Here is a 20,293-nt window from a genome sequence, read left to right on the forward strand (position 1 = left end):
AATATCTTAAACGCAAACGATACATCAATTAATGTAATATTTTGTCCTTATGAAGGCTTTATCAATATGCTTTACGATATTAACTAATTAAGGCTTATAGTATTATAAACAAGAACATTAGTTGTTCCCTATAATCGAATCAAGGACCACTAATGTTTGCACTAAACTTTTAAAACAGACAGTCAAAAAGATAGAACTGCAATTTTTTTTTAAACTCATTAAAATTCTAAAAAAAATTATAAAACTAGTCGCGAATATAGGCTAAAAAGTTTTATCTGCCTGTTTAAACAGTACGTTTCGGCGAAATCATTTTGCACAATCATTTTGCACAGACGCAATGACACTCATTCAAATTCTGTTTAAGCTTTGAAGTGTCTGACTCGGATCGTACTTTTAATGAATGCCCAAAGAAAATCAATATCTGCCAACTCAAAGTACGTCTTCTAATAGCTCTATAATAGGTATATCTCTCATTTCTGTTTACGCAGGCCTGTTGAAGTTACCACCAGACAAAAAGAGTCAAAATATGTCATGTTTTGTGATATGCGAGTAATATAAAATCTTCATAATTAAAAATACACCGCAACGTTAAACAGTTATAAGCACTATAGGGTGGGGGGTTCTTAGATTTTCTTATTTAGTGGTTACGTCAACAGTAATTATTTACTTCTTACACATACCTATTACCCACACATTGTCTATACTTGAAACGAAATGCAATTTCGAGGATTCCTACAAAAAATGAATACGTATAATGTACTATTACTTTTACTTGCTTTTGCTGACAAGAGGGGGGGGGGGGATAAATGTCAGTTAATCTGCTTACGTAACACTTGAATGACCCCATAGCAGAAAAATATGAGTGAGAAGTTAATGATATCTTTTCAACCAGTTCCTTTTAACAAGTATCCAAAAATTATGTAACGTTGTATATTGGGCGATGCGCGGGAGTTGCGTCTATTTATATTGTCATGTGTGTCTAGGCCGGCAATGTGGGTCGTTACCAATGTCAGCGTCAATACAACGTGCTAGTTTCCTTAACGTCTTATCTCAAACGGGCTTTTAAACCATAGAGTTAGCTTTAGGCTTTTATTGCCATTGTTGACCTCTATTCATAGACTAGAACATGTTTAACGTAACTTTCATACAAGTACGTATGTCTTTATTCCTGTTTTCGCTTTTATCTTTTGTACCCTAGAGACCACATCAACATTATAAACTATCTTCAAGACACGATGTTTCATATACCCGATTTGTATACGAGATTATTTTCAACGACAGTGAAACTACTAGGTAGGTACTCTAGATTTTTAGGCACAGAAACGCCTCTATCAACACAATTTATTCATCATTATATTGGTCAATATAATTTACATGATTCTCAACTCAAAGAACATCTTCTAATAGACATAGATCTAAATTGGGTATATCTCTCATTTCTGTTTACGCAGCCTTCTCTTAATCTGCAGCGCCTGTTACCATCAGATGAAGAGTTAAAGCCAGTCTTATCAGCATTTCACGTAACTCTTATCAGCATTTTAATAGGAAAAAATATCATTGATATCATTTAAAAAATCTGCTTGATTCATTAACTCCGTGTATTGAATAGCACGAAAGTTGTAGATTACTACTAAATTGTTTAATTTTGTATCTCAATATTGGCCCCATAGCCTTTACTATTCTTATCTCTACCCAAATGTCCAGATGACTCAAACAAGCAGTTGGCAGGTATTCAAAGGGCGATAATAAATCGATTAGCTGACCGCTGATGCAAGTGGCACCGCCCTGCATTGTTAACTTGATACTGACTGACTTAACGAGGTCGTTTACTAGCTTTTGGATCACATTTGAATTTGGAACGAGATATTACTTAATAGCTGGCATAGAACTTGTTAAGCAAGAATAATATTTAACCATACAACGAAAGGAATTTGTAACTTCTTTCATAACAAAGTGTCACTAATTCACTATCACTGATATCTTATTAAACCTGTTCAATTGTCTCTTTTTATAGAAGAGTGGGCAAACGGGCAGGACGCTCACCTGATGTTAAGTGATGAGCCAATGGACACTCTAAATGCCAGAGGGCTCGCGAGTGCGTTGTCCTTTTAAGAATTGGTACACTCTTTTCTTGAAGGACCCTCAGAGGCCAGCTAGTTCCACTGGCTGGTTAGTAGTGGGGCGCGGCAGAAACTGCCTTAAAAAATGCTCAGTTGCGGACGTCGAGATGATACGGGTGGGTTTCGTATTCTGCCTTGAAGTCCGATGATGAAACTAAAATTGGCTATTTCTTTTTGCGTGACTGCATACGACCAATGAAATTATCAGATCTCATGTTGAACCAAACATCCTATTCTTCAAGGACTATTCAAAAACTCTATACCTTTGTCAAAATGTGACTAAGCCATTCCAAACACAAGTTAAGAGGATTAAAGAAAGTAAAGCTCCTTGGTACAGTTAGGTTACAATTCACTTGGCATTTGGCATTAACGTACCCCCACATTCAGAATTATTTATACTCCAAGTGACCGAAAAATATTCCAGCGGGTGACTCACGGAACTTAAAAAAAGTGCGTGCGTACAAAGTTCACATGTCAGAAGTGTAACTTCTTTGGCAAACTAATTTTTAAGACTTGTTCATACAAATCTAAAACTTTAGATTTTCGAGACTTAGAGGGAGGGAAAAAGGAAGGATGTTAGGAATTTAATTGTCATTAAAATATTAAGTGTCGAAAATTAATACAAATTATAAATTAAATTTCTTCTATAATAAAAACTCGTGACATTTTAATTTACAATTCGTCATTTGAGATTTCAATGAATTTCATAAAATATATAATACTAATATTTCGTAAATTCTCTTTACGAAATTATTATTTTAAAAATAGAATTTCTATAAGGTAATTCACCCTTCGAACTCTTTCTCTCAATCGTTCTCTCCCTTTTTCTTCGACAAAAGCGCTGCACATCTTCGTGTCGTTTTTTACATATTTGACCCTAAAGAAGTTTCACTTCAAAAACATCGCAGTCGTACTCTTTGTATATTATTCAAAACGTTATCTATTATCTAGGCTTTCCATAACAACAGACCACTCATTAGGGAAGCATGTGTAACACAATATAGTCATTCGGTGGACATGTCGTATTAACATGAGAATTGTGTGGGAACTGTTGCTAACGGTGCTTCCGACACGGACTTCTTGCTTATTCATGTTGTTTTACAAAGTTTTAAAAGGATTGTTAATGAGTAGAGACACCAAGTTCTTAGAAAGTTTTTCCTCAAATTTATTAATTTAGGATTTAATTTACAGGCACAAAAAAATAACCTTTGTAAATGGAGTGCGACACCGCACATATATAGGTTTATATATAGTTACTAGCAAACTCGGCGAACTCCGTCTCGCCACCAGATGAGACCTTTCCAACGTATGCAAAACCGTGGAAATCGGTTCGTGCGTTCTGGAGTTATAGCGTCAGGAAGGAAAACCCGACTTATTTTTATATAGTAGATATGTAAATATCTTTCTATCATAAAATTTGTATAGAAAGAGTATCCAGTGGTATACCTTAACAATTGGTACATTACTTTTACGAAAGCTCCGAATAACAAATACCAAAGAGAATCTGTACCGTACATAAACTAAGTGATGGAAATTATTCGTCGAGTAATATTCATCGCTTTGGCATGCGATTGATGTGGTAATTATAATTAAACTCGACTGTAATTCCAGTCGACGTTAGGTTGAAGTACACTTAACATTCCTTACTTTGTCGCTCAGTAATACACTATTTGATATTCCGTGTACACACGGCGACATATATAGCGAAATTTATCTCCTATAAGCTGGGCCGTCTTAAACTAGGATGGGGCCATTGGGCACACAAGAATTTGGGGCCCTTTTGGAAAGTAAAAAAATACAGTATCATATATTATGTCAAAATTGTCGGTCCTTAGGGGCCCCCTGAGAATGGCGGCTTAGGGTGAATACGGTATTGCCTATAAGACCTATAATAAGTTTAATACATATAAAGACGCATGTGAATATTTTAAAATTAATACTTTAGACTCTCGACGAAAACAATATGATTTATTGCTACTCCTTGACATTATTTAAATTAAATTAAATTTATTGCAGCACCCTTCTAGAAAAATTGCCCTTCCTTGTTCTTGCCTACCAGACTCGTAATCGTGCTTTGTTTCATGTTCCTCACATTAACACTAACTATGCAAAAACCTCAGTTTTATATCGCGCAGCCCGCACATACAATGACCAATATTTAAGCCTTGACTTGTTTAAGCTATCGCGGAATATGGTTTAGAGTATTAAGAATATCCATAGCGCAAAATCACCTCCATCATGAGCAAACCCCACATGCACACCTTCACGTACATACCCTCACTTTTACACCATCATACAACACAGCCAAATTAGGTACCACTTAGTTTAATGGAATAATTTTTATTGTTTGTTTCCTTTTGTAAATTTTTTGAACCTTTTTGTAGTAAAATGTACTATGTATTCCATCTCTGGCTATATTTTCAGTGTTACTGTTTGTTATTAGATATAATTTATGTTAGCTGTACGATAACGAAATAAATAAATAGCGAAAGCGAAGAGACACATTATACTCTCCTTATACAAAAAAGTAAATTCTACGAAGTTTTAAGGAATTTGACACTATATGGAGTAATCTTACATAGACTTTATTGTATATTCGTAAATGTAACTTATATTTTTGGTATTCATTAATAACTTCTATAGTAGCAGTAATAGCAGTGTTAATCTATGACTGAGGACCTTAATCCTTAGAACGCGTTGGTTCGCCGCCGTGTTTTTCTTTGTTTACAGTCAATTTATACAGATACATACAAATATGTAATAATCATTCAAATTTAATACGCTAACTCATAGTTGAACAACGACAATCTTAAAGTCGAAATATTTATATACCTTGTTGCCCAGATTTTTATCATTTAAATAATTATTTATGTTACTTAAATAATGGTTCCAAAGTCCAAGTCAAAATGTTTATTGTACAGTTTAATGCGTAAACACGAGGCTAAACTAGGAAAATATTCTAGTGAGTAAATTAGCCGTATGGAACCGAGTGACACACGAAGTAACATTGAATTGAACAATACAACGCTCCAAAAATAATGACTATGACATCATATGACCAATTCTTTGTACAAAACTCCGCACAAGACACAAGAAACGGCGTTCCACAACTGAGCGTTTTTCAAGGAAGTTTTTGCCGCGCACCACCACTTTGTGGAACCAGCTGCCCACTGAAGTATTTCCGAACCAATTCGACTTAGGGTCCTTCAAGAAAAAAGCGTACCAATTCTTAAAAGGCCGGCAACGCACTCGCGAGCCCTCTGGAATTGAGAGTGTCCATGGGCGGCGGTATCACTTAACATCAGGTGAGCCTCCTGCCCGTTTGCCCCCTGTTCTATAAAAAAAATCTAACTATTCACATTCGACTACTTCAAAATATTACTTAAGATGCTTAGATGCGCCGAAGTCTTGCGATCTTGCCAAATTCTGAGACATATTACATAGTTGATGGTTTTGGAATAGCGTATCAAAAATAGAAATTCATATCATCTTGTTTATAAATTTTAAGAATTTCTCCAAAGGGAGCGTTCAAGTATAGCCGCGTACTGACTGAGCGAGCAGCCTCGCGAAGCAGCCTCGGACGTTTGCTTCGCAACGTTTGCCGCGCGAGGCAGCCTCGGTCTGTAAGTTTTCTAATCCGAGGCTGCCTCGCGCGGCAAGTCCGAGCCATCGTGAGCATCGACGCTCAGTTTAACTTGAAGTCGAATAGAGACCGCGCGTGCCCGTATAGTTTGCCCGAGACCACCATGAGGCCGCACATTCGGAAAGCTGTCGCTACCACTGCCTTTTTAATAATTCTAAGGCTTGCAAAAAAAAGAAAACAGAAAACTAAACGTTTTTGGATTAAACTCTTATACAAAAATAGATTACAGGCTGGGAACAGATTATTTGAAGAGTTGTGCTTCGATGACGAAGAAAAAAATTTCACTCGAATGAGTAAAATCGAATTTGACAATGTGTATTCTCTCATAAACGCCAAAATAAGCAAGAAGGACACAAATTTTCGAGAAGCAATATCCGCTAGGGAAAGATTATTAGTGACGTTGAGATTTTTGGCCACAGGAGATTCTTATACCAGTCTACAGTATCTATTTCGTATATCAAAACAAAGGATATCGGTTATAGTTCCTGAAGTCTGTGATGCTATAATTGAGGTGTTAAAGGATTATGTTAAGGTAAAATAAAATTACATATTTTTATTATTTTTTTATTAATCTGATTAGAAAATTGGACAAATAATATAAGAAAATTAAACAAACAAATATTTAATGATGAGGAGCTGGAGAAGGAGGAGGGGGAGGCATCGAAATTGGTGAGATAGGAGGCATTGGTGAGGCAGCAGGCATCGGTGAAGTAGAAGGCATCGATGAGGCAGGAGGCATCGGTGAAGTAGGAGGCATCGGTGAAGTAGGAGGCATCGGTGAGGTAGAAGGCATTGGTGAGGCAGCAGGCATCGAATATGTAGATGGCGTCGATGAGGAAGAGGGATGAGACATATATCTTAAATTATCGTGTTCACCATATGATTGAGTATAATAACTATAACCACTGTATGCTCCCATGTCTGCATCAAAGATAATTTTATTTATTGCATTTTTTACGTATGCTAATGTAATTTTATCATACTTTCTCAACTCATTTCCTATATATTGGCCATACACATTATAGGGATCATTTTTTTCTGATATATTATCGCTTGCACACTGTTGTAAGAGTGTTAATGCTTCAGATATGGCGTTATCAGTAAGATCATCACTTTCGTTCATTTTGGATCTCTTTTTAGGTCTAGTTGACTTTTGTTTAGGTCCTTCCGTTGTCGTCGAGTTTGAAGTTTCATTTTTTTCTTCGTTATAACCGTCATCATTTCGAGTATTATCCAGACTTGCATTCTGTAAAGATAGAAATTATTACTTAATTTTATTTACAGATACCATCATCCGAAGAAGAGTGGCTTACCATAGCGAAAGAGTTTGAGAGCAAATGGAATTTCCCACATGTCATAGGAGCAATGGATGGGAAGCATGTTATATTACAGTCGCCGATAAATAGTGGCAATGATTATGACTGTTACAAAATGTTTCCAAGTATAGTGCTGTTTGCTTTAGTTGACGCTAACTATAAATTTCTGTACGTAGACGTTGGCAGCAAAGGACGTATATCAGATGGCGGTGTGTTTAAAAATACCAATTTATATAAAAAGGTCGAAAAGAAGGAATTGAACATTCCTTCACCAGAAATATTACAAATACCGTATAAAATTGCAGTGCCCTATTTTATTCTAGGCGATAAAGCTTTTGCTCTCAATGATTACACATTGAAACCTTATGAAGGTACTCCAGAAAGAGGTTAAATGGAAAGGATTTTCAATTACAGGCTGTCCAGAGCAAGAAGAGTTGTGGAGAATGTCTTTGACATTTTAAGCTCCGTTTTTAGAGTACTGAGGAAGCCGCTACTATTAGAACCAGAAAAAGCTACGAAAGTCGTATTGACTACCATATGCTTATATAACTACTTGCGTAGAGATTTAGCTTCCTCACAAAGGTTCACTCCCCCAGGATCATTCGATGCCGAAGTTGAAGGGACAGTAATACCCGGCCGATGGCGACAGGATACAGAAATGTCATCAATGCTATCTATTCAAGCCATACCACGGCGAGGATCAACAAATATAAAAGAAATACGTTCACATTTAGGGAGACATTTCATAACAAACGGAGCAATTTCTTGGCAGAATAATTATCAGTAAATAATAGGTACTCACTTCTTCACCTAAAGTATCTTGTGTATTTCCTGGGTGATTTCTATCTCCTAGAAAACTGAAGGCTTCATAGGCATACCAATTCGAAACATATATTTCACCACGACCTGCAGTATAAAATAAAAAAAAATAATATTAGAAATAATATTAGAAATAATATAAAAACCGATGTAACTTTGAATATAATAAAATGAATGTTGTTAACCCTAATCATAAACATTAAATAATAAATACCTGATCCTGTGATTCGGCTTTTTTTTTCTCTCGACTTTTCCCTCCTGTAAGACCCTAGTAAAGAGTCCATTTTTTTCTTTAATTCAGCTATTGGAAGGTTCATTTCCTGGCTTATTTTTCTCCATGCATCTTCCCTTAGTCCTCTATTTGTGTAATCAGGACATTGCGCATCCCAAAGTCGTCTATATTCACCATATAGTCGTATTAATTTAAGACACTGTTCTTTATCCATGACGCACAACTAACACGCAACGAATAAGCGAGGCAAAACACTACCGTCTTGAGTGAGCGCGGCAAACGTACTGAGGCGCCTTTGAACATCGACAAAAACCGACAACGTTCGGCTCGGGCCGCGGCACGCTCGGGCGAGGCAGCGCGTGCGTTTGCCTCGGGCGAGGCACGTCTTGACCGACCGAGGATTTGCCTCGCGAGGCAGCCTCGCGAGGCTGCTCGCTCAGTCAGTACGCGGCTTATTACGTAACGCAATTTTTGGAGATTATTGCCCCCCCCCCCCACATGTAACTCGCCGTAACGGTTTTCAGTACCCAAGTACAGTACTGTACCCAAGTAAAGTAAAACGTTTCGTGACCACCTAGTGAGTTAGTGACCCTTAGTTACTATTATGTGGTGTTTGTCAAAAAAAATATTAACAATAACGCGTAATTTAATCCCCGCCCCGCATCGTAACGTTTAACAAAGGAAAGAAATTCGTTACGTAATACTTGAACGCTCCCAATGTATTAAAATTGGTTTATATTTATTTATGGAGCAGTGTTGGCTTAGTTGACTTTCTTTCTATGTGCGCAGTTAACATTCGCTTGATCGATGAAGGAAAACATCGTGAGAAAACCGGCTTGCCTTAGACAGAAAAAGTCGACGGCGTGCGTCAGGCACAGGAGGCTGATCACCTACTACTTAGATTAACAAATGATCATGAAACAGATACAAAAATCTGCGAATTAAAAAGGTTGTAGCGCCATTGATTATTATTATTATACTATTAGTTAACACAAAAGATTAGAACGTGTAGGTACTTTTACACTTTTAAATTTACTGAGGGTAGGGTCCGTTCCGCACGAAGTCTCGAAATAAAAGTGAGTCAACGCCGGTTTTGCTTCGCCTTATATAAGCTTCTGGTCCAAGATGACGTCAGTCCGATAAGAATACTTTATTACACTTAACATAGGTCTATCAGGATGTTAAAGCTTCCTCTAACAATTATTAAACCGGAAAAGCTCAGAACTTGGACCATTCTCACCACGCCAACGCTAAACGGCGATGCAAGCCGTCAAACACCTTTAGTCGCTTTATTTTAAAATCACTTCACGGGGTAACTCAAGCGTGTCATACTCATACTGATTCACTTTTGAAGTTATATACTTCTTTGGGCGCATTAGGGGAAAATTATGATAATAATTTTTACGATGCGAGCGCACACCGTCACAAAAAACCGACACCCTGAAGTTAGCTATAGTCAACATTTTAGTTTTTCGCGGGTGAGGCGCGGAAAAAACGCTCAGTTGTGGAACGACGAATGTCGAGGTGTTACGGGTGGAATTTCGTATTCTGCTCGACGTCCGATGATGAAACTCAGCTGCAGGTATCTACGTTTCGGTTAACAAACATTTGTGGGACAATCATTCATTCCCCATTTTTTGTTTCAATTGCTCTTCACCGTTAAATAAAGAATAGAATATTAGAATTTATTATCCGTATAATACTTAATACAATATAACATGTAAAAGCTTTGGTGCAAATGTATTCAGTAAGATAAAGCATTATTTGCATTTTTAATACAAAACTATTCTATACTCACCATTAGTAATACACGAAGCTCTCATTGTTAAAACATTGGAAGTCCATTTTACTGGGCAATTGATAAAAATATTAAAAAACTACATTGCATAGGTATGAGTTATTATGCATAGGTATTAGTTACTTGTTTATTTTGTATCGGGAACTATGTCACGGGTGAGGCAAATATTCAAATATTAGTCATTATTTATAGATAAACATTTATAAAAATTTGAAACTTATAAACAAATTACGAAATAAACGAAACACATCTCGCAAATGCATAATTTTCTAATTAACATTTGTAAGCCTACACGTTTTTAAGCAAATAAATTATGAATAATTACTTAAGACGTATTTTTTTTAATTTTACAAGAGGCAAACGGGCAAGAGGCTCACCTGATGTTAAGTGATAAGGGATAGTTGATCTAGTTCTTAGGGTAGGAAATTAAATCCTCCCATGATGACTTGATTCACTGATTTTACGTAAACTGTATAACTTCAAACTTGAACATAGGAATTGCCAGCGCGCATGTGTTACAACCTCTTTTATCATCTATTCCCTACTCCGACCCGAAAATCCCACTTCGGGCAGTTGTTCGAGTCAATTCGTAACAATTCGTAATCAACTGAATGGGTCAAATGAGTAACTATTGCACAGGCGCACTTGTAGCAAGATTCTTAAGAATATGTTTCATAAAAAATGTTTAGAATTAAATTAAATAAATATTAAAAGCTAACACATGGCACTCACACTGTCAGAAGGTTCGCAAGCGCGCCGCCGGTATTTATACAATTGGTACGCTCTTTTGAAGGACCCTAAGTCGAATTGGTTCGGAAATACTTCAGTGGGCAGCTGCTTCCACATAATGGTGGTGCACGGCAAAAAATACCTTAAGAAACGCTCAGTTGTAAAACGATAGACGTCGAGGTGATATGGTATTTTGTATTCTGCCTTGACGTCCAATGATGGATGGCTATATGGTATTAGTCCGAATAACTCCTCTGAACACTTAACAAGTAACACGGAGTGGTATTTAGAGTAATTTCTATATAGTTATAGAAGATTTTTCTAGGAAATATAGTCTCTAGCTGATTATTAACTGACTATTATTTTTATTTTTTTTAAATAGAACCGGGCAAATGGGCAGGAAGCTCACCTGATACCGCCCATGGACACTCGTACTGCCAGAAGGCTCACAGCCGCACTATTTTAACAATATTGAATAGGCTTTTTCAACTCAATATTCATATGACTAGATAAATTATATATTGAGTAAACACAAAGGCTAGATAAAAGTAGGAGTTCATCCCACTAGATTTAAACTGCGCATGCGCATTTCAAAAGCGAGGGCGTTTAAAACAACGTCGCCATTATTAATATTTGCAACATTTCAGACATTTAGGATATATTTCGGTAGAAAAGGAATTATATTAATGCAAATATGGTGAATTTTTTTAGACCTGAAGAAGTCCAATATTGTTAATAAATAAAAAATATTGTATTAGGTAGCTATAGTCAGCATTTAAAAACGGCGTTAAAAACTTTATTTCGTTACATACTATATACTATAACCGTTTTGAAATTTAAATTCCTTTGTAAAAGTATATGTGTGTACAAAATTTTCTGTAAACAAGCCTTTCCGCTCCGCTTATAAAACAAGTTTTTGGTTTGTAATATTCATGTAGGTTTAATGCATACAATCCGAATTGGGCAATTCGGTCAAGTACACACCATCTTTGGCAGTGCAAACTGTGCCTAATCTTCATCTTACATTAGTGAAAGCAGATTATATGCGTTTACTTTTTATTACCATTTTGATATGTCATCCTATTTATGGATAAAGTACCAAATAGCTATGCAACACAAATTATTTAGAAGATCAATTGTGCTATTTGACACTTCATCGAACTCATAACTTTTGATGGACTTTATGTGACGAATAGCGCTATCTGACAGTCGTGAAACGCAACAATAGTGTTTATCCTTCCAATAAGTAATAAATAGCTAATTCGGAACTTATCCGTACATTGTGAAACAGACCCTTAATCTATTAATTTTATATAGCAATTAATAAAGAAACCCAATTACAAAAGCTAACTAACGACTATAAACAAATAATAATTTTTAATTCTGTAAATTGGCTTGTTATCAAATTGAACATTCATAATTAAAATAAGCCGCCAAATTTGACAGATTTATGATTATTTAGTTATTTTACGCTGAAACGTATTTTGAAGCTGTGTTTTATACAGATTACTCCCAATAATAATTTGTGCCGGTGTGGACTGTTTTGCTGTATTTCTGGTCTCTTCGGGCGGAGGAGCCCTAACAACACGCTGGCGGTAAAACCGGGAAGGCTGGCTTGCCCTACTATGGGTCAATGCAATGGACTGCATGTTCCCTTTTTAACGATTTAATATACTTTAAGCTAACGAACTAATACAGTATTTAGAGTGTTCAGAGGAGTTGTTCGGACTAATACCTGCAGCTGAGTTTCATCACCGTACGTCAAGGCAGAATACAAAATACCATCCGTATCACCTCGACGTCCGTCGTTCCACAACTGAGCGTTTCTTAAAGCAGGTTTTGCCGCGCACCACCACTATGTGAAACCAGCTGCCCACTATTTCCGAACCAATTCGACTTAGGGTCCTTTAAGAAAAGGGCGTACCAAGTCTTAAAAGGACGTCAAAGCTCTTGCGAGCCTTCTGGCTATGCGAGTGTCCATGGGCGGCGATATAACTTAACATCAGGTGAGCCTCCTGCCCAATTGCTTCCTATTACATAAAAAAATATATTGTAACTAACACAATAACCGTAGACTTATGATTCTCTGCGTCAATAAATAAATACTTTATTTTTATACCGTCAAATAGTTAATAATGAATTTGTTTTTGTTCTCTTGTTTAATTAGACTTGAATAGACCTTAGACAAGACCATTTAAGTGTGAAATCGCTATACTAGGAAAGTGATTTTTAAGGTGAAACGTAGTTCAAATAAGTATAGAATCAACTATACCTTTATACTCGTCTTAGTCGGTAATTTATTTTAATTCAATTAAATATATAAAATTAAATAATTACTTAGGACTCATTGAAACCGTTATGCAATACACATACAAATAATTTATCTCCAACATAATTGTCAAGTGACAATTGACATAAATTTAGAACGTCACTGTCTAACCCAGTATAATGGATTTCCGATATTATCTGCTTCACCAAGCGATTACGCACCAATCACTACTGACCTCCAGTTCGAAGTACACAGATAGAGGAGACCGTACCCTGACGTGTGGGGGCATCTGCTGTCGACTTGGTGGAGGTACACCCGGCGGAATGGCACGTCCTCGCTCTCGGAGTGCTGGGTGGGGTCCCACGCTGCGTACAGGCCGCTCTTGTTTTACTGCTGTTGAAAGAAGACTCTTTAGGAGAAGAAGGATGATAGTGTTAGGTTTTAGTTCAATAGAAAAACCAACTAGCTATATCTACGTTAGTAGTAGTTAATATTTTTGTAGAAAATCAGACTCATTCATAAACGTAGGAACTAACTTTAAAAATGTATTCAATGTTTTCTCCTTATCACACCTTACTAAAAACCAAAGAAATAAAAGTGATAAAAGATATTTAATAAACAACTAAGAGATTGATATGTTTATGAACAAGATCAAAGATTTTTTACAGTAGGTACAAACGATATGTTAATTTTGAACTTTTGGGTTAAATTACGTAAAAAAACATTCAGTTTCAATATGTTTTTATTAATGGCGCGTCTAAACGGGCCATGTTTTGCTGCAATTGATGGCTGCACTGTTGGCCACTAATTGCCCGGCCATTACAAACATATTTTAATGCAGCTGATGGCCGAACAATCTATGGCTGGGCAATGTGTTGCAATATGTCTGCAATAGTATGGCCCATGATGCAGACTCCTAAACGGGCCACACAAACCGGCAACAATGGCTGACGAAATCACACTTGTCGCAGCAGCTTATATTGTTTTAAAAAAGAAACAGAAAAAGAAGAGATTGTGGATTCGACCTTACTTAAATAGGCGTGAAACTGTAGACAATTTGAGTCTAGAAATAAGTCTTGATAATAAATTATTCAAGAACTAGAATGTCAAAAGTAGTCATTTTTACATATTAATCTAACGTCAAATACAGCTGATCGCAAAACACAGAATAAAGCACAAAACACTTCACTCAAAGCAAACGTCATGTCGCGTAGAAAAGGAAACACTATGCCATAACAAAGGGAGTGACTGAAACAACAAGATAACTGGCTGTGCAATATTGCAGTTGAATTCGATAGCCTAGCGATCGTCCGGCCACCCATCGGGGCAACATCGGCCATATGTGGCTATACAAAACATGTTTGGCTATATGGCCGGGACATTACTGCAATATTGCATAGTGTGGCTGCTATTGTTTGCAATGTTGCCGGCCACAGTGTTGCAGCCATCAATTGCAGCAAAACATGGCCCGTTTAGACGCGCCATTAATACAATCACATGCTTATATCATAGTAACAACAAGACTAGCTTTTGTAAGACAATTTCATCAAAAATCCTTATACCCTTATTATTAAAAAAAAACAGTCTAATGGGGACCCGTAATGGTTTTATGTTATAAATGCAGTTTTATAGTCCTTGAGAAACTGAAACATAAGGTGTAAAAAATTTTGTTCTACGACCAAAACTGACAAAGTTATGGCCAAAATACCAAACAAGGTTTACTGACCGCGCGAACGCAAGCGATGACGTCACAATATCTCAACGCTTGCCGCTGAACCACAGCGCGCCCCGCGCTGTTTATTCTGTTCGCGATACTCGTCCAACACGGAGCGTAACGTCATCAGTTTATACCCAATCGATTAATAAGTGATTTGATTTGTTTAATATTAGAAGGTTTTATTATAATATAAAAAATCAGTGGTAGAAATAAGGTAGATATCGGTTTTGAGCAAGCGCAATCCGATAATCTACCTAAATGGTATTTGTTTATCTTAGTAATCATTTAAACTACACAAGCGCTGAAATTCGTGGTTGGAAACTTCAGAGGTAAGCAAATCTCATTGTCAACCTAATCAAAACAGCAGGATAATAAGTAGGTCAGGAATACAGGGTCGTATTCAGGCCCGGGAAAATTCCCAGTAAGGTTTATGGATATTAACATGTTACCGGGAATATTCTTCTCAATGTTTCTGGGTGCATTGCGAGTCAGAAATCTTATTGGGAGTTAGTTCCTAGTATTGTTAGTAGGCAACGGACGGCATTGCTGGTAGGTAAGTAAGAAAAGTGCCCGACGAAATGATTAATTTTATTTCAATCTCATTGACTTGCGTATTGTTGTCGTCTAGTTTTTTCAGTGCAAATGAATATAAGAAACAAAGTAAAGGGTAGGTATACTTTATTCGTTTACCTTAGATTGTTTGAACAAGCAATCCTAATGAGATCGCTAATGTATACGTATTCTAAACGCTTACGATATTTTTTTTCAGGTCAGGGCGTGAATCATATGGTGATGTAGCTGTGGGATTTGTTCAAGTGCAAAAAACAGGAGATATATCACACACATATATAGCACAGTCAAAGCAAAAAATACACCAGAACATAAAATAAAGGGTAAAGCTTATTGCTGCATTTACTTGTGATGAAACACAAGAAATAATACTAAACATTGAGTGTCATGATTGTGCTGCTCAACTGGGAGGTTGTAAGCACTGTGTAGCATTTCTTATGTGGCTTCACAGACGAAGCGAGAAACTATCCCCAACAGAAAAAAATGTTATTGGACTAAGCCTAAATTAGCTATAGTGGGCACCACTTTAAAATTTATAAAGGCTAAAGATATGGGATCAGGCACACCAAAAAATCAAGATGACAGTTACGTCAAAGGTCAATTTGTAGAAACTGTAAAAAAAACGGTACCAGAAAAATCTATATATATATCATAACCAGCTGGCAGCCTATTGCGTACCACAAAGCGCGTTAAAAAAATGTCATTACATGTATTAATAAGTGAGTTTAGAAAAGAGGGTATAGATATAAACGATGCAGCTCATTTTATTGACTTCTGCTCAAGTCGGATGACTATAGATGACTGTAGCAAAGCAGAAGAAGCAACATTATCGCAAGCTGATTCATCATTATGGAGGGAACTAAGATACTGCAGAGTAACGGCGTCAAAAATTCACGAAACTGCAAACTGCAAGACTGATGGTGTTTTAGTTGAACAGATTTTCAGGGCATCCATACAGGAGACAGTCGCTATGGAAAGAGGAAAACGTCTTGTAAAAATATTCGCAGAGTTTTAAAAAAAAGGCGTAAAATACGTCTAGCGGTTTTCGCGTGAAAAGCGTTCAACAGACAGACAAGAAATTCAAAAACAATATTTTTGGTTTCTATTGCGTGTATAGAGCTCTCATAACTTGATTATTCAAAAAAATATTCAATGTATAGAATTCACTTTGGCTACAGTTTTATTACCTACAGATAGATATTCCCCAAAGCGGGAATGTTCCCCTTTGTTCCGGCATTGGGAAATATTCCCGGGAACGGCACATTTCATTTAGTTGAGCCTCAGTACGACCCTGGGTTTTACCAGACTACTGAGGAAGGGTTATTAGAAACTTCACTACTTACACTTTTTATCATTTATTTATTCATTGAAATATACCTAGTATGACCCTGTATTTTTCTTTAACATTCGTAAACAAGTTTTACTAAGATACTGTTTACCACATGAGTAATGTAAGGTGTACTGTCACCCCTCTTCATGACAGTACACCATTTTTTGCGCACTTTCAGGTCCCTTGGCACATTAAAAAACAGTTTTTCAGATGTACTAGTTGAAGTATTAGTACATTTCGGTACTATACAGTACTAGACCACAAGCCCATGAACAAAAAATACCTGTGAAATGACCCAACCGGAATTACGCTTAGAAGGCTGTTACTATATCTGAAAATAGCTCTGAGCACTATGCCGTCATTTCTGAGCGGTACATGTGAGTACGTGAGTGAATGGACTTTCTCAAGTACAATGGGGGAATTTCGACTAATTATTAATGTACGGCTTTGTTATAAGTGTATAGATGATTAAAAATAAATGTCGAAAAACCTAGTGCCGTACAAAAGTGATGGTGCCGGAAGTCGGTGCAAATTTTTAATTCGACGACAGTTGCAGAAGCAATATAGGTCATTTATTACTGTACGGCATTTGTGTGATTCCTTTTGGACACATATACAGATACTTTACCCGTAAACGCCGTACATATTCCCAGCGGAGCGGTCGAAAGCCAAGGGTCGCAACATATGTCTGATTAGCATATAGGTGATGATGATATGAAACAACATAAAATTAAATGATCTTGAGAGTACTTCACAAATAGATAACATTTTCCAGCATGCCGTACATTTTTTGTGGAACACATAGGTGTATGGGGTAAAATACTTTCCTCAGAAAAGAGTCATTTTCCGGTGACTTTTATCTGTACGGCAATAACACAGGTTATTAATACTTTAGACAATCTTCAATAAAAGATAAATGCCGTACACTTTCGATAGTCCGCTACCACCGCCTACCAATACAGGGCGTCCCAAAGTTATGGAAAATGAAGGGAAAGTACCTTAAATATCGTAGATAGGGTATTTTACTAAAAGAAGACTTTATGTTATTTTTAAAAGTTATTAATTCTGCATTCAAAGATTTTTTTAAAATTACTTGCCTCGTCTGGGAATCGAACCGACTTAAATGTAAAAAAAAAACACCCCTACTTTTATGATGCCAATCGAAAGAATGGCCAAAAACTAATAACTCTTCTTAAGTAACATAGTATTTTAAAAGAAAGTAACAGCGTGAATATATCTTTTTAATCAAATTAAAAACATCTATCGTATTCGGCCTAAAAAAATCTCCTACGAGTCTGTTACTTTAGAAAAGTTATTAGGCTTTGGCCATTCTTTCGATTGGCATCATAAAAGTAGAGGTGTTTTTTTTTTTAATTTAAGCCGGTTCTTTTTCCAGACGAGGCAAGTAGTTTTTAAAAAATCTTTGAATGCAGAATTACTAACTTTTAAAAATAACATAAAGTCTTCTTTTAGTAAAATACCCTATCTGCGATATTTAAGGTACTTTCCCTTCATGTCTCATAACTTTGGGACGCCCTGTATTATATTTTTATTTTTGTTAAAAATATTTTTCCTTTACCTCTCTCTGCTGGTACGATAAGGCTGTAAATATACTTTACAGCCTTATGGTAGTATACTCAGATATGTACAGTTATTAATGACCTTAAGGGACACCTCAAACGTCGTCGAAGTTTTTATCAGCTGTAAAGAATAATCTGGAGTAACATGTACGGCATCTGGTTTTTTTTGTTTATTTATATTTATTACATATAAAATAACAATAATCTTTGAAAATATTACTCCCCATATTACTCTAGGAGCATTTGAAAAGTCATCTAAATTTCGGAAATTTCATATATTTTTTTTCATAATATTTTTATTTGTTACCATTTATAATGAACGGCTATAATGTACAACGGTAATATTTAGTAACATTATGTAAAAAAACAAGTTGCCGTACATTATTCTCTGATCTTACAGCAGTAAGAACTTGGTAAATCCTGAAATTTCGATAAATATTTAATTACACAAATATTAACTATAATATTTGGACGGCATAATTATAAAACATTATTGTCCGTGTTAAATAATATTTTGAACATGTTGCCGTACATTTTACAATGACCTTAGGGTATATGGGTGTAGGGGTAGGGTTCCGACCCTTGGCTTTCGACCGCTCCGCTGGAAATATGTACGGCGTTTACGGGTAAAGTATCTGTATATGTGTCCAAAAGGAATCACACAAATGCCGTACAGTAATAAATGACCTATATTGCTTCTGCAACTGTCGTCGAATTAAAAATTTGCACCGACTTCCGGTACCATCACTTTTGTACGGCACTAGGTTTTTCGACATTTATTTTTAATCATCTATACACTTATAACAAAGCCGTACATTAATAATTAGTCGAAATTCCCCCATTGTACTTGAGAAAGTCCATTCACTCACGTACTCACATGTACCGCTCAGAAATGACGGCATAGTGCTCAGAGCTATTTTCAGATATAGTAACAGCCTTCTAAGCGTAATTCAGGTTGGGTCATTTCACAGGTATTTTTTGTTCATGGGCTTGTGGTCTATACTTATAATGCGGCATATTTTCACATAAAAACCACAAAACCACAACACGACCCTCGCAGATCGAGTGAACTTTAATAAATGAATGGCGGAGAGCGAGCGCGCGTACGGTAGGGAAATCGTGACGTCACATGAGCATTTCGGCCGCGCCGCGGTTGGCTTGTACAAAATGTGTAATATCTTCGCAACCAATTTACCGATTTCAATGATTTAAAAAGTATTGTACCTAATCGAGTAAAAGGAACACCATTATATAGATAATATATGCATTTTCCGACTTGTTACGGGGACCCATTGCACTGTTAGTTGTCTTTCATTTATTTTTAACAAACTATGCTAAGATGAACGAGACAAACTATTTCATGAATCTTTATAAATATACAAGAACCCGTACAGATATCACGAACATTATTTAATCAATCTTGAAATATATTTTCTCTTGATATGTAATTTACGTTCTCCAAGAAAAGCAACATAAGGAAATGTTCTATCGCCATATTTGATTAATTAATGGCATACATTGCGTATATACAATACAAAACACAATACAATACTTCAATTATGAAAATTAAAAAAGTAGTGTTTCTTGCCAGTTCGTCTCGACCGTTCTACGCTCTGGCAGTAAATTTGTGAAGACATTTGATTCTTTGAAGTCCATAATAAATATACAAAACCTTCATGAAGTAATATTTCATTTAATTTAGGGCCTCCACCGTGAGGCTATGCATTCCCGTCCCTCTCCGCTTAGCTTCTCTCTTCTTCCTTTAAATCTTTAATGTACAAGCATTGCCTATCCACATCGGTACCTTAACTATCGTACTAACTAAAATTCTCTTTTATCTTCCATATATTATGTCATATTGTTTTCTTAAATTCTTTTGTCTAAGTTTTGTGTTCCAAAGAATTTCCCTGGAAGTAAACGCTCGTAAACAATAAGGCCTTTTACTTGAAACTGGCATAAAGTTGAAGCTGTTGCCATAATATTAAAAAAAAAAAAAAAAAAACAATAAGGCCGCCCATTGCCCTCCTCATTATTTAAATATTTTAATTGTACTATATTTCTTCCAATGAAGTGTAAAATAAATAATGTTTTCTATAATATTTTGTCCATTTCGTGAATTTTATCTATTATTTAATTTCGCTGCACATAATATTTTCAAGATCAACCCCAA

The 20,293-nt window shown here is 36.2% G+C and overlaps 2 protein-coding genes and 1 long non-coding RNA gene across 14 annotated transcripts in view; 1 reads left to right on the top strand and 2 right to left on the bottom strand.

Moving 5' to 3' along the window:
* The window catches only part of LOC125057451 (eukaryotic translation initiation factor 5B), a 40,662-nt gene that overhangs the window by 11,214 nt on the left and 9,155 nt on the right, over positions 1 to 20,293 (bottom strand). For 7 of the 12 annotated variants that reach the window (XM_047661154.1, XM_047661158.1, XM_047661155.1 and 4 more), the window contains one exon: positions 13,162 to 13,319. In XM_047661154.1, the coding sequence (XP_047517110.1) occupies positions 13,162 to 13,319 (158 nt within the window). The remainder of the gene's footprint in view (positions 1 to 13,161; positions 13,320 to 20,293) is intronic. The other 5 variants (XM_047661157.1, XM_047661150.1, XM_047661156.1 and 2 more) reach the window with 3 other exon arrangements.
* LOC125057454 lies at positions 6,158 to 8,026 on the top strand. The gene is made up of 2 exons (XR_007118205.1): positions 6,158 to 6,295; positions 7,048 to 8,026. It is a non-coding gene; the product is annotated as an uncharacterized LOC125057454 (long non-coding RNA).
* On the bottom strand, positions 6,295 to 8,484 carry LOC125057452 (myosin tail region-interacting protein MTI1-like). Its single transcript, XM_047661159.1, has 3 exons — positions 8,113 to 8,484; positions 7,882 to 7,985; positions 6,295 to 7,009 (listed from the first exon to the last, which is right to left on the bottom strand). The coding sequence occupies exons 1-3, from the start codon at positions 8,342 to 8,344 to the stop codon at positions 6,386 to 6,388; spliced, it is 960 nt and encodes a 319-aa protein (XP_047517115.1). The 5' UTR covers positions 8,345 to 8,484; the 3' UTR covers positions 6,295 to 6,385.

Source organism: Pieris napi, chromosome 16 (genome assembly GCF_905475465.1).
Source record: "Pieris napi chromosome 16, ilPieNapi1.2, whole genome shotgun sequence".
NCBI classification, from domain to species: domain Eukaryota; kingdom Metazoa; phylum Arthropoda; class Insecta; order Lepidoptera; family Pieridae; genus Pieris; species Pieris napi.